We start from the raw sequence: 14,885 nt of genomic DNA, 5'->3' as shown, positions 1-14,885 counted from the left end.
TCTGTCTGAACAGCCATCCACTTGCTTCTCCTGCAGCCACAAACCTATGCTGCTCTCTGCGTACAGAGATTGTATTCATTTACATTGTGGTATGGACCATGATCACCTTTAGAAGTTAGTCATGGCTCCTAAGGCTTAGACACCACCAGCATACCACACATACAGGGTTTCACAAGTGGTTGATAGGCTAAGTGCATGTGAGAATGAAAATAGCACTTCATGAAATTGTATATTCTGGGAACTGTTTTTTAAAATATTATATTTAGAATATATAAAAACAGGCTACTGTTATTGTACCCTTTCTTATTTTCATACAACTGTCTTACAGGAATCCATATCAGCTGTCTTGTTTTGTGGCCAATGTCCATTTTCAGCAGTACATGTTCCTTTGGTCAAAATTGGAGGCATCCAGGGCGGGAACAATGAACATTGAAATGAAATATATGGATAACTATGTCTCTTTATGCATTACAATTCAAACATTACATTGCAATTCAAACTGTAATAATGTACATAATTTCTTTATATCTAAGAACAATTATGAGACTATTATTGGTCCCGTATGATTTTCAATTGGCCCTGATCACTTTGTATTTAGCTGCAAAGGACCAAATATGATTTAAATTCCTTATTATATAATGATGGAGTAAGCTTAGGACATGCACTTAGCTCCTATGAATAGCCACCGGTACATAGCTTATGTGCAAAGTCCAAACCCACACGTGGCCTGTTTTTCTTAGATAGACGGTGGTTAGAGGAGTGTGAACTCATAATGTCAGATGAGCTATGTGTATTGGTAAGGGAAAAAATACACAATGGTTCTGTTTGTTTTGCTCAAACATAAATGTTTCTTGGCCAATTGTCAAGACTTGAGAGCGAAAGTTTATCCTATGGACCACAACACAAAAGAATCTGTTCCGAGCTTTGTGTCTGTTCTCCAAGACTGTAGATGAGGGTATGCATTGAGTCTAATCATAATCACACATAGCATCTAAAGTGGCTTCCAGAAAAACATAATGTTTGATTTCCATTGTTGTGATCATAATAGCCCGGGACACTGAGCACACTTGCTGTCGTAGTGTTTACCGCCCACAGTGAGTGAAAACACTCCAGTGGCTTGCATTGTGCAACTGGAATTCTCATCTGCAAACAGGGCCAGATTACATCAAAATATCACCCCACTAAAGCCTACATTATACACACAGAGTTATTTAGTATGACCAACAGCCAGATGATATGAACACAATTACTGTTGCATGAGCAAACACCACATATTTTACACACGATGAAAGCTCCATGTTCTTTTATCAGAGGACTCTATGGATTGTGATAATAAATCACGGTGGAACTTAAAATAATCAATAACCAATGTATGTTATTGTTATTGTTCCTATAAAAGGGAAACCTATTTGTGCTAATTAGTATCCATCCTATTTGCCTTTACAAATCACTACACCTTCAACAAAAATATAATAGTTACATTTGAGGACAAATTAAGGTATTCCTCACAGTTCTCAGATAGTGTTATGTTATGCTGCAACAAAGCACAACATCACAAGACTAGTGAACCTAGTGGAAAACTCAATTCTTCATTGAATAACTGGTATCACAGTGGTTGTCTAATTGCATGGCCTTTGATAGTTCAAGTGAATCCCTCCATTCTTTGTTGTGTAGAAGACGTATGGGGAGGTTGAAATGGCTAAATCCAAATGAATATAGTCAATCATTAGTCCCTGCATTATACAATGGGTCTTGATCTAGTACTTGTTTCTAATGCTGTGAGTTACACCATGGTGTTTCAGCCTTACACATTTGCCAAAGAATGTTGATAAGTAAAACTACCTCTACACAGACCTTTTCTCTGAGCTGAATTTTGAGAAGGGTCAAATACAAACTGTGTAAATCCAGTAAATAATAGTAAATAAAAGCTACTGCATTCTGCTAATTTACTATAAAATACCAATATTCTATTCTATTTTATTCTATATATAAAAAGTGTTTTACAGGTTACAACTCTGAATAGACACCTTGAAAAGGAAACTGTAAAAGCACTCCAGTATTCCTCTCTTCTCAAGTCTCTCTAACATTTTCCTGAAGTCAATGAGTCTGATTCTGGACTCGAGCCTTGGAAATGTTGACCTTGTAACACTAGTATCAGAGAGGTTGACAAATAGATCCAATCTGCCACTGAAACAATAATACAAGATATTGCTTATCTCACACAATTTCCCTCTTTAAAACCTTCCTCCCCCTTTCTGCCCTAGGCAGTCCATAATAATTCAGACATACTAGATTAGATTTACTGTAATGTCCCTCAGAAGGCTCAGAATAACTAGCTGGGAAATAGAACCGACCTGAATACAGTGAAAGATACTGAGGACACTATATGGGTCTTGAAAGTTTGTACACAGTATAAGGAATGTGTAGTTGTATATTTTTGTGTCATTTACAGTTTAACCACGTCATGTTTTTGTACTAAGATGTATTGTCAGTGTCATGGTCACTCAAACTCATGGGTAAAAGTTCAAACATGTGATATGTAAAGTTAAGCACGGTATACAAAGTATTAGAACTAGAGCGAGCATGTGACACATGTTTATGTTGGTAGGACTCAACAACAAACTTGGTGCTCTATTTTTGTGTAATGCTTTGGATATATTAAACCATGTAACTGAGATGGGAATGATAGAGAATGTTGACATTCATCTTTGAAATACACAAAGTTGCAGCAATGACCTTCATCCATAGGTTTTTCAGAGCTCTCACACTGTATGACTAACTTGTATTAGAGGAAGTTTGTTGAGGACACACTCAGTTAATTCCTCTCCTCACATCATCATCCCTACTCAAAGACCCAGTCTGCGTGTCGGTAGCCCAAATGAGAGAGTGATTACAGTCCGTGTGCCCAGAAATGTCCTTGTAGACTGGCCTGCGGCCAACAGTGGGCAGCCCACCCTGGTCCTTGGCCTGTCGTTTGATCTGAGGGGTTGGCTGGTCGGCTGGCTCCAGCCAGACCAGGCATTGTATCCCAAACAATGCACCCCAGACCTACTGAACTATAAACATGTCCCTTTGTGGGGTTTTCCTTGAATTCTGAGCAGGGAGACACCCAGAGTCAGGAAATGGCTGGACTCCTGTCCAGATATAGAACGTCTACACCCCAAATTCCAGCTGACTGGGCATTTGAGACTGTCTGTGTCCTCAGAACTAAGATAACAAGAATTTCACTGAGATTATGAAATTACATAGCCTGTAACCCCACAAGAAGTACAGTACATTATTGAGGGGATCATGCAACTCCAATTCAATGGTTAAAATGACTAATTGTAAATAAATATCACTCCTAAATTTAAATGGATCAACTGACCTCAACCCTGCTACTTTTTGTGAACGATTTCTGTCAGAAAAGAATCGTCCTCCTCTGTTTTGAAATGTCGGGGCTGTAGTACCTCCTCCAAACCCGCTGGGGTCGTCTGTCAAATATCGTGACGTCAAAAAGTTTCCCTCCCCCACGAGAGGCCTTTCTGTTCCTCATCTGATCAGCTGACATGAATGTGATTGCTGCTGGAAAGACCTCTAGTCTTACATTTTGATTGGCAATTATGAATATTGAACCATAGCAATTGTACGGTAGTAATTGATTAGTGTTCGAATAGTTTTGTCATTAGATCTCAGGTAAGAAATGTGAAAACTGTATTTATAATTTTTTTTATTTTTACTGTAAATCTAACGTTACTTGATATCATGTGATGCCAGCTAGCTAGCTATGGGTCATGTTTCAATCAACAGAGAATGTCACTTGCAGCAACGTTAGTGAGGTTTAGCTAACGTTAGCAACTTTTGATGTAAAGCATAAGAAGACATCCTTTATCTTGCATGCTCGCTAGCTAACCAGATAAGACAGGTTTGGGGAGACAGAGATGGATTAAATAGCAGTCAATGTTGTCTTGCTATCATTTATTTACTGATGTATCAACATGAAATAGAGAATAACGTTGCGATTGATAATATTGTACTACAAATGAAGTCCTGTTTAACAAGTAAAACCGTTATTTTTCTTGTCTTACAGCACTCATCTCTGTGCATTTTGTTGTGAGGCTGTAGTAATAATCCGTGTGTAGCCATGACAGAGTTCTGGTTGATCTCAGCTCCTGGAGAGAAGACCTGCCAGCAGACATGGGACCAGATGATGGTGGCTACCACCCGCAACAACAACCTGTCCACCAACAACAAGTTCAACATCCCAGACCTCAAGGTTAGCATGCAGCAGTAGCCATAAATAGTAGCTACTACATTACCATACTAACTTGTAGGGCTGGGCAATAGATTGTGAATACCGGTATGGATTTTTACAATACCGTCCATAACAATATGTTGACAGTGCTAAATAAATAAAAACTTACTACTTCACTGTCAGTTCTCCTAGTTTGGTTGAGAATTTTTTTTTAAAACTTAGAATTCACTTGTTGCTATCCTGCATGCACTACTCAAATATACTATCAAAATTGAGAAAATTATTGAATGAAAATGGCCATATCGCCCAACTAACTTATACTGAACAAATATATAAATGCAACATGTTAAGTGTTGGTCCCATGTTTCATGAGGTGAAATAAAAGATCCCAGAAATGTTCCATATGCAAAAAAAAAGCTTATTTCTCTCATCCCTGTTACTGAGAATTTCTCCTCTGCCAAAATAATCCATCCACCTAACCGGTATGGCATATCAAGAAGCTGATTAAACGGCATGATCATTACACAGGTGCACCTTGTGCTGGGGACTCTAAAATGTGCAGTTTTGTCACACAACACAATGCCACATTGTGTTGTGCAATTGGCATGCTGGCTGCTGGAGTGTCCAACAAAGCTGCTACCAGATCATTTAATTTAAATTTCTCTACCATAAGCTGCCGTTTTAGAGAATTTGGCAGTACATCCAACTGCCCTCTCAACTGCAGACCATGTGTAACGAATCACCTGCGGGATCATCTGAGGAAGGGAAGGGGGTATGCAGAGCAGTATTTCTGTCTTTAGAAAAACAAATTCTGATTGGCTGGGCCTGTCTCCCCAACCCATGGCTGCGCCCCTGCCCAGTCATGTGAAATTCATAGATTAGGCCCTAATTAATTTATTTCAGTTGACTGATTTCCTTATATGAACTATAGTAAAATCTTTGAAATTGTTGCATGTTGTGTTTATATTTTTGTTCAGTATACTTACTAGCGCCTCTACATTCCTATGTGGGTCAAGGCTTCCACAAAACATTGCCATAGTTTACTCACAAATGAAATCATATTCCGATTATTACTCCAAAAGCAACTATAGAGAAATAAGTATTCCCCGCTCACTGCTCCCAGTAAGTGATCTGTTAATAATGCTATGGGTCAAAGCTTTCTCCTTTCATTACTCCAGAAGTGCCACCCATCCAAAATGATTCAATGGCCATTATATTCCAGGGAAAGTACCCAGAGTCCCTAGAGGATGTTTGATGGTTATCCTCTGTGACCCTACTGACCCCTTTGCCACTTGGGGTACACGGCACGCGACGGAACATTTTGAAACACATGAAGGGGTCCCGACAAAAGCGCCGCCATCCAAAGCACATGGGCCCCTGAATGTCACTGCTGGGTGACTGACTCTCAGATGTCACTGAGAAAACAACACAGGCAGGCAGCACAACCAGACCCCTGACCACAGGAATCTCATCCAGTCTTTGCCCTAGTTTGAGTTGGCCCTAGTTTGATCAAAGGCCATCAAAGCAACATTTAGGCCTCTGGCATTAAGCCAATGAACCGATGGGCTCACCCCATCTATAACATGGGCTCAACCCATCTATAAAATGTGCTCACCCCATCTATAAAATGGGCTCACCCCATCTATAAAATGGGCTCACCCCATCTATAAAATGGGCTCAACCCATCGATAAAATGGGCTCACCCCATCTATAAAATGGGCTCACCCCATCTATAAAATGGGCTCACCCTGGGTATATGATGGTAGGGGAAATATTGTTTGAATTAAAGCTTTGACACGTTTGGCCTTTTTTCCTTTTTGCATTAACAGGTGGGGACGCTAGATGTGTTAGTTGGGCTGTCAGATGACCTGGCCAAACTGGACTCCTTTATTGAAGGGTAGGCTTTTTACTACACTGCAATTTCCGCTTTGAACATTAAGTATCACTTCAGGATTTACTTTACAAAATATCAAATTCATTACTATTTATACACCTTGTCCATTGTGAATGTGTTGTGATATACATATTATTTTTGTCAAAGTGCCTCACAAACCAGTGTGAGTCTGATGTCTTCAGAGTCCAGTCAATTCTGTATTCCCTCCGTGGCCCTAACCTTGCTACAGTAAGGAATTTCATACCAACGTGAGGCTAGCAGGCCCACAGACTAAAGTTAGCAATTTACAGTTTGGTGACACACCAGCATCTCTTTACTCAGTCATATTTATCGCTCATGACTTGTGTGCTACTGTTGGTTTGAAGTTATTTATAATCCTTGGAACATCTTGACGTCCAAAATTTCACACATACTAAACAAGCCCTGCTTCCTCTGTAGACATTTACTCTCAAAAAAGACCAACATGAGCAACCCAGTTACCTCTCATAGGGCAATATCAGCCTTGTTCTGGAACTCGTCTGTAGGAAATTTGAAGATGAGAAATCTCATGCCAAAGTAACACCTTTTACAGACTGATTTTGGATTTGCTTAATCTGACAGCGTTTTTAGGTGTCCGTTGTCTAGACAAACAAGCCTTGTCTTATTGACATCAAGCATTCTGTCATTGCATGGAATTTAGTTTTTCTCTGTCATCCACTGATCACACATCAATTGGAATGTAATCATATCAAGTATTATCCGCATCATTTTGGTTCAGTGAAGGCAACTACTGTGCTAAAAAAAAGGTTACAATCTATTTCTGTGAATAATAGTAGTTGGCCTACAGGTCCATTTTCCGTTAAAAAGGTATTTCAAATGTATACTGTATAATGTGCACAGTTGTTGGTCTGGTGCTGTAGAATATAGATGGATAAATACCCTGCCCAATGAACAGTCTGCTTAGACTTTATGTCTTGCTATATGAAAGCATGGTGTATTTAAGCAATAAGGCCAGAGGAGTTGTGGTATATAGCCAATATATCATGGCTAAGGGCTATGGCGAACCATCAAATTCCGCAAAGCGTCAATACAGGATTAAGATTGAATCCTACTACACCGGCTCGTCGGATGTGGCAGGGCTTGAAAACTATTACGGTCTATAAAGGGAAACCCAGACGCGAGCTGCCCAGTGACGCGAGCCTACCAGATGAGCTAAATGCCTTTTTTGCTCGCTTCGAGGCAAGCAACACTGAAGCATGCATGAGAGCACCAGCTGTTCTGGATGACTGTGTGATAACACTCTAGGTAGCCGATGTGAACAAAACCTTCAAATAGGTCAACATTCACAAAGCCGCTGAGCCAGACGGATTACCAGGACATGTACTCAAAGCATGCGCGGACCAACTGCCAAGTGTCTTCACTGAAATTTTCAACCTCTCCCTGACCGAGTCTGTAATACCTATTTGTTTCAAGCAGACCACCATATAGTCCCTGTGCCCAAGGATGCGAAGGTAACCTGCCTAAATGATTACCGCCCCATGGCACTCATGTCGGTAGCCATGAAGTGCTTCGAAAGGCTGGTCGTGGCTCACATCAACAGCATCCTCTCGGACACCCTAGACCCACTCCAAATCGCATACTGCCCCAACAGATCCACAGATGATGCAATCTCAATCGCACTCCAAACTGCCCTTTCTCACTTGGACAAAGGGAACACCAGGTGAGACTGCTGTTCATTGACTACAGCTCAGCATTCAACACCATAGTGCCCACGAAGCTTATCACTAGCTAAGGACTCTGGGACTTAACACCTCCCTCTGCAACTTGATCTTGGACTTCCTGACGGGCCACCCCCAGGTGGTAAGAGTAGGAAACAACACGTCTGCCACGCTGATCCTTAACACTGGGGCCCCTCAAGGGTGTGGACTTAGTCCCCTCCTGTATTCCCTGTTCACCCACGACTGCATGGCCAAACACGACTCCAACACCATCATTAAGTTTGCAGACGACACAACTGTGGTAGGCCTGATCACAGACAACGATGAGACGGCCTATAGGGTCAGAGAACTGGCAGTGTGGTGCCAGGACAACAACCTCTCCCTCAACATCAGCAAGACAAAGGAGCTGATCGAGGACTACAGGAAAAGGCGGGCCAAATAGGCCCCCGTTAACATCGATGGGGCTGTAGTGGAGCGGGTCGAGAGTTTCAAGTTCCTTGGTGTCCACATCGCCAACAAACTATACCGGAGCACCAAGTCTAGGACCAAAAGGCTCCTCAACAGCTGCTACCTGCAAGCCATTAGACTGCTGAACAATGAATAAAAATCACCACCGGACAATTTACATCTGGGCGCGAACAGAGTCTCTGGTGGCACAGCTAGCACTGTGATGCAGTGCCCTAGAGCACTGTGATGCAGTGCCCTAGACCACTGCGCCACCCGGGAGGCCTTGCCTCGTTATTCTTATTTTGTTACTTTTTATTATTACATTTTATTTTAGTCTACTTGGTTAATATTTTCTTCTTCTTGAATGGTGCTGTTGGTTAAGGGCTTGTAAGTAAGCATTTCACGGTAAAGTCTACACTTGTTGTATTCTGCGCAGTCAACAAACAGGTCACTGACCATCTTGAATCCCACCGTACCTTCTCCGCTGTGCAATCTGGTTTCCGAGCCGGTCACGGGTGCACCTCAGCCACACTCAAGGTACTAAACGATATCATAACCGCCATCGATAAAAGACAGTACTGTGCAGCCGGTCTTCATCGACCTTGCCAAGGTTTTCGACTCAATCACCATATTCTTATCGGCAGACTCAGTAGCCTCTGTTTTTCGGATGACTGCCTTGCCTGGTTCACCAATTACTTTGCAGACAGAGTTCAGTGTGTCAAATCGGAGGGCATGCTGTCCGGTCCTCTGGCAGTCTCTATGGGGGTGCCACAGGGTTCAATTCTCGGGCCGACTCTTTTCTCTGTATATATCAATGATGTTGCTCTTGCTGCGGGCGATTCCCTGATCCACCTCTACGCAGACGACACCATTCTATATACTTTCGGCCCGTCATTGGACACTGTGCTATCTAACTCCAAACGAGCTTCAATGCCATACAACACTCCTTCCGTGGCCTCCAACTGCTCTTAAACGCTAGTAAAACCAAATGCATGCTTTTCAACCGATCGCTGCCTGCACCCGCATGCCCGACTAGCATCACCACCCTGGATGGTTCCGACCTTGAATATGTGGACATCTATAAGTACCTAGGTGTCTGGCTAGACTGCAAACTCTCCTTCCAGACTCATATCAAACATCTCCAATCGAAAATCAAATCAAGAGTCGGCTTTCTATTCCACAACAAAGCCTCCTTCACTCACGCTGCCAAGCTTAGCCTAGTAAAACTGACTATCCTACCGATCCTCGATTTCGGCAATGTCATCTACAAAATTGCTTCCAACACTCTACTCAGCAAACTGGATGCAGTATATCACAGTGCCATCCGTTTTGTCACTAAAGCACCTTATACCACCCACCACTGCGACTTGTATGCTCTAGTCGGCTGGCCCTCGCTACATATTCGTCGCCAGACCCACTGGCTCCAGGTCATCTACAAGGCCATGCTAGGTAAAGCTCCGCCTTATCTCAGTTCACTGGTCACGATGGCAACACCCATCCGTAGCACGCGCTCCAGCAGATGTATCTCACTGATCATCCCTGAAGCCAACACCTCATTTGGCCGCCTTTCGATCCAGTACTCTGCTGCCTGTGACTGGAACGAATTGCAAAAATCGCTGAAGTTGGAGACTTATCTCCCTCACCAACTTCAAACATCAGCTATCTGAGCAGCTAACCGATCGCTGCAGCTGTACATAGTCAATTGGTAAATAGCCCACCCATTTTCACCTACCTCATTCCCACACTGTTTTTATTTATTTACTTTTCTGCTCTTTTGCACACCAATATCTCTACCTGTACATGACCATCTGATCATTTATCACTCCAGTGTTAATCTGCAAAATTGTAATTATTCGCCTACCTCCTCATGCCTTTTGCACACATTGTATATAGACTCCCCTTTTTTTCTACTGTGTTATTGACTTGTTAATTGTTTACTCCATGTGTAACTCTGTGTTGTCTGTTCACACTGCTATGCTTTATCTTGGCCAGGTCGCAGTTGCAAATGAGAACTTGTTGTCAACTATTCTACCTGGTTAAATAAAGGTGAAATAAAATAAAAATAAATGTGGCAAATAAAGTTTGATTTGATTTGTTCTTAATCACAACACAGCGCGGAGTGCCTGATACAGCCCTTAGCCGTGATATATTGGCCATATATCACAAACCCCGAGGTGCCTTATTGCTATTATCAACTGGTTTCCAATGTAATTAGAGTAGTAAAAATAACTGTTTTGTCATACCTGTGGTATACGGTATATATGCCACGGCTGTCAGCCAATCAGCATTCAGGGCTCGAATCATCCAGTTTATAATCTCCTTTTGATGAGGGCTTGCTGACAGTGGCCTGACTGTGTGAATGTCTCCTGGCTGTTCACAGTGTGGTGAAGAAGGTGTCTCAGTACATGGCTGATGTGTTGGAGGACAGCCGAGACAAAGTCCAGGAGAACCTGCTGGCCAACGGAGGTACTTATCATTGCATACAAGTTACACATATGAAAACAATGCAGCTAGTTATCACATACAAGATACTGGTATGAAAACAATGGAGGCAGTTATTATTATATAAATATAATTACGAGAATGGCTATTCCCATTCAAGTTGGTCATTCTATTTCTATCATTATCATCACATACAAGTTACTCATATGAAAACAATGGAGGACATTAGAGATTAGCTAGTTGGTTATCATCACATACAAAGGACTCCTGAAAAACAATGAATCCAGGAAGTGTGCTGCTACCTCTACTGTGCACATTGATTGACTAAGCAATTATCCTTTTAACCTGTTAATACGAAATACTAAGGAAATACCAGCACATTTTAGAAATGGTTGATAAGACTATTTTGCAATTACCCATAAAGCCATGCATCATAATGTAAAAACGTCATTCTAACCAAGTCCTTCCCTCAGTAACAATGCTTTGATTCCCTCTAGTGGATCTGGTGACCTACATCACACGGTTTCAGTGGGACATGGCCAAGTACCCCATCAAGCAGTCACTGAAGAACATCTCTGATATCATATCCAAGGCAAGTCTTTCTTCTTCCCTCCTCATCTGATTCTCTTGATAATTAGCTAGACGGAACCCCTTTAAAAAAAAAAATTGTCATGATTTCGATAGCGCATGAAGGTAAAAAGATATCAACAAGTAAATTATATTTCAATAGTATCAATCAACTGTATTTTCTCTACGTCGAGTAAATCTGTTGTTAAAATACTGTGTGCAGAGTTTTTACGTGGGTCATATTCTGAGTACTTGACCTGTTCCTCTCTACAGCAAGTAAGCCAGATTGACAACGACCTGAAGGCCAGAGCGTCTGCCTACAACAACTTGAAAGGGAACCTGCAGAATCTGGAGAGAAAGAACGCGTGAGTCAATTTGTTTTTGCTCAAGGGCATAACTATATTTCCCACTGCTGCTAATCTATGCTAAACTAGAAATATATTTGAACCAGTGTTGAGGAAAAGTCTTCCAATGCATATTTGCTTTGTTCAATTGTTTCTTTCAATATTTGTTTACATTATCATTAATATATCATGCAATACCATGTTGTCTGTAGGGGGAGCCTGCTGACCAGGAGTCTGGCTGACATTGTCAAGAAGGAGGACTTTGTGATTGACTCAGAGTATCTGATCACTATGCTGGTGGTTGTACCAAAGTAAGTACAACTTTTCCCCAGTTTTCAACAGTGTCATATTTCAACTTTTTTTATAACACCAGTTTGCTGTCTAACAATTCCGGATCCTTCTAGGACGAGTTATGCTGACTGGCAGAAGACCTATGAAACGTTGTCTGAAATGGTGGTACCCCGATCCACTAAGTAAGTTTATAGGAGATTCAGAGCCCATAGTGAATGCATGTTAAAATAACTACTTCAGTACATAGTCTCTTCAATCCATATCTTTCATATCTTTTTTAGTATTTTCTGCCCAGGAAGTGATTTCATTGTGAGTCCATCATGCCTGTCTGACTGTTCTGTTTGTCCCATTATTACAGCCTGCTGTTTGAGGACCATGACAGTGGTCTGTTCAGCGTCACCCTATTCAGGAAGGCCATTGATGACTTCAGACACAAGGCCAGAGAGAACAAGTAAGACACACACACACACACACACACACACACACACACACACACACACACACACACACACTCCATATGTAATTATCTTGCTGTTTCTATCAGGTACACAGTCAGGGACTTCCAGTACAACGAGCAGGAGATGAATGCGGACAAAGAGGAGATGACACGTCTCTCCACAGACAAGAAGAAGCAGTTTGTAAGTCATGTGACTAGAAATGTGATGCCTGACCAAGGTATATGTGACCGAAACGTTACACTGTAAAAAAAAAAAAAAGAAGTTTCATTGCAAGTACACTTAGTGTTCGGACATCCCTGCAACCATTCTGGGATGGGGTGGGTGGGTGAAACTATTGGACAGTACTAGCTACACAGTAGGGTGGATCTAACCCTAAGTATTATTTTCCCTCTGTCAGGGGCCACTGGTGCGATGGTTGAAAGTGAACTTCAGTGAGGCCTTCATCGCATGGATTCACATCAAGGCTCTGAGGGTCTTTGTGGAGTCTGTCTTAAGGTATGACGATCACACTGTACTAACAGTCGTCCAATTGTTAGATGTTTGTAGTGAGTGACAAGATGCTTGTATTGACAAGAAGTCAACCTGAATACAAATAAAATATCTAACTGGCTGTGCCTGCTGTTAGTGATTTAACTGCTCTGCCTATGCTCCCACAGATATGGGCTGCCTGTGAACTTCCAGGCCATGCTGCTCCAGCCCAACAAGAAGAACATGAAGAAACTGAGGGAGGTTCTCAATGACCTATACAAACACCTGGACAGCAGCGCTGCAGCTGTCATTGATGTGAGTAATTAGACCTGAAATGTACTACCGTTCAAAAGTTTGGGGTCACTTAGAAATGTCCTTGTTTTTGAAAGAAAAGCAAATTTTTTTGTCCATTAAAATAACATCAAATTGATCAGAAATACAGTGTTGACATTGTTAATGTTGTAAATGGCTATTGTAGCTGGAAGCAACAGATTTTTTAATGGAATATCTACATAGGCGTACAGAGGCCCATTATCACAACCATCACTCCTGTGTTCCAATGGCACGTTGTGTTAGCTAATCCAAGTTTACCATTTTAAAAGGCTAATTGATCATTAGAAAACCTCAAACTTTTGAACGGTAGTATATATATACATACCTGCTGTGCCCAGATGAACACCTGTTGTATCATTGTAGTCATGGGGCATTGCGATGCCAAACAAATGTTGTGTATTAAAAATGATGGTACATTAGCTAAATGAGATTGATATCGTCTGGTTCAGCAGACCTGTTAGACAACCACATTATCCCTGTCGTGTTAATGTTCTTTACCACGAAAGCTAATGGTTTCTGTTTCTTTATTCCCTTGTAGTCTGCCATGGATATCCCTGGTCTGAACCTGAGCCAGCAGGAGTACTACCCTTATGTTTACTACAAGATAGACTGCAACCTGCTGGACTTTAAATAGATTTTCACTGTACCTGACCCCTCTGTTCTGTCTTTATGCTGAGTACCCACCAACTTGTGTTTTCCTGTAAATCTTTCTCCCAGTCTTGCTCTTTTCTCCTTTCTCTGCCCTGCTATCTCCTCGCCTCTCTAATCGTCCTCTCCTCTCCTCATGTCTGGGTGATACTGTTTATCCTTGCTCTCCTCAGATGTGCATGCTCATTCCTTGTGGTTTAAAGCACTTAAAGTGACCCCCTCCATCTGTACAAACAATGGCTTGATGTAAATTTAGTTGGTTTTGTTTACAGATTTTTTTTTAAAACAGCATAATCAAAGTAGACTGTATTTAAAGGCCCAGTGCCGTCAAAAATGTGATTTTCCTGTGTTTTTATATAGATTTCCACACTGAGGTCGGAACGATATTGTGGAATAAGGCCATTTTAGTGTAAGATAGAAATTTCAGCCTGTTTTGGTGGGATGGAGTTTTCGGCTGACTGGTGACTAGTTAATTAATAGAACAATATGAAAGTGTTCCAAACCTCTGCCAATAACAGCTAGTTTACATTTTTCCATCCCCAATCCAAAAACAGTCCTAGTCAAATTCTTGCTTGAGAAATTGCTCATGCTAAAATCCTATTGTTTTGTTACTTTTTGACCATTTTAATTGAAAACAATCACAGTATTTAATTGTTACCCAGAAATGATTTGATGTTGAGATAAAACAGCTGCATTGGGCCTTTAACTGTGTGCTGAAACGAATAAGATCTCTAAATATTTATTTCTGGTAGTTTATGCATTTTCTATCATTCCACGTCTGTGTTGTGCATATTGATAGCTACATCTTTGAGTGGTACTATTCATAGATACTTGTGTATGTGACCAATTTGTTCTTTTACCTGCACATCTGGTACATGTTCATGAGGTATTGGTTCACCTTGGCAACAAATAGTGTTACAAAGATGCTATATTTGTGTGTTATCTCATGTTGTGTATATTTGATGTTAAAAGAGATATATGAATGTGTAAGCATTATGTATGCTATGAATAGATAACAGTCAATATGAAGAAAATTGTCTGTATTTTGTCTGTGATTGGGGT

At 41.3% G+C, this 14,885-nt stretch overlaps 1 protein-coding gene across 1 annotated transcript; it reads left to right on the top strand.

Annotated features, from left to right (window-relative positions):
- The first annotated feature begins 3,530 nt into the window (after positions 1–3,530).
- LOC118364570 (V-type proton ATPase subunit C 1-A) lies at positions 3,531–14,852 on the top strand. Its single transcript, XM_035746224.2, has 13 exons — positions 3,531–3,675; positions 4,070–4,255; positions 6,064–6,131; positions 10,653–10,738; positions 11,212–11,306; positions 11,555–11,646; positions 11,838–11,936; positions 12,030–12,098; positions 12,275–12,367; positions 12,461–12,554; positions 12,772–12,869; positions 13,031–13,157; positions 13,714–14,852. Exons 2-13 carry the CDS (start codon positions 4,124–4,126, stop codon positions 13,807–13,809), a joined length of 1,149 nt encoding a protein of 382 aa, XP_035602117.1. The 5' UTR covers positions 3,531–3,675; positions 4,070–4,123; the 3' UTR covers positions 13,810–14,852.
- The last annotated feature ends 33 nt before the right edge of the window (positions 14,853–14,885 follow it).

The sequence above is a fragment of the Oncorhynchus keta genome, chromosome 31, assembly GCF_023373465.1.
Source record: "Oncorhynchus keta strain PuntledgeMale-10-30-2019 chromosome 31, Oket_V2, whole genome shotgun sequence".
Lineage (NCBI taxonomy): Eukaryota > Metazoa > Chordata > Actinopteri > Salmoniformes > Salmonidae > Oncorhynchus > Oncorhynchus keta.
The sequence above is the reverse complement of the archived record's forward strand: the minus strand, read 5'-3'. Positions and strand labels throughout refer to the sequence as shown.

What these genes read in the sequence shown, in the direction of transcription:
- LOC118364570 (XM_035746224.2), top strand. Translation starts at nt 4,124, where the DNA reads ATGACAGAGTTCTGGTTGATCTCAGCTCCTGGAGAGAAGACCTGCCAG. An exon ending in CACAAGGCCAGAGAGAACAA is followed by an intron (nt 12,368 to 12,460) that starts GTAAGACACACA and finishes TGTTTCTATCAG; the next exon opens with GTACACAGTCAGGGACTTCC. An exon ending in GCGCTGCAGCTGTCATTGAT is followed by an intron (nt 13,158 to 13,713) that starts GTGAGTAATTAG and finishes ATTCCCTTGTAG; the next exon opens with TCTGCCATGGATATCCCTGG.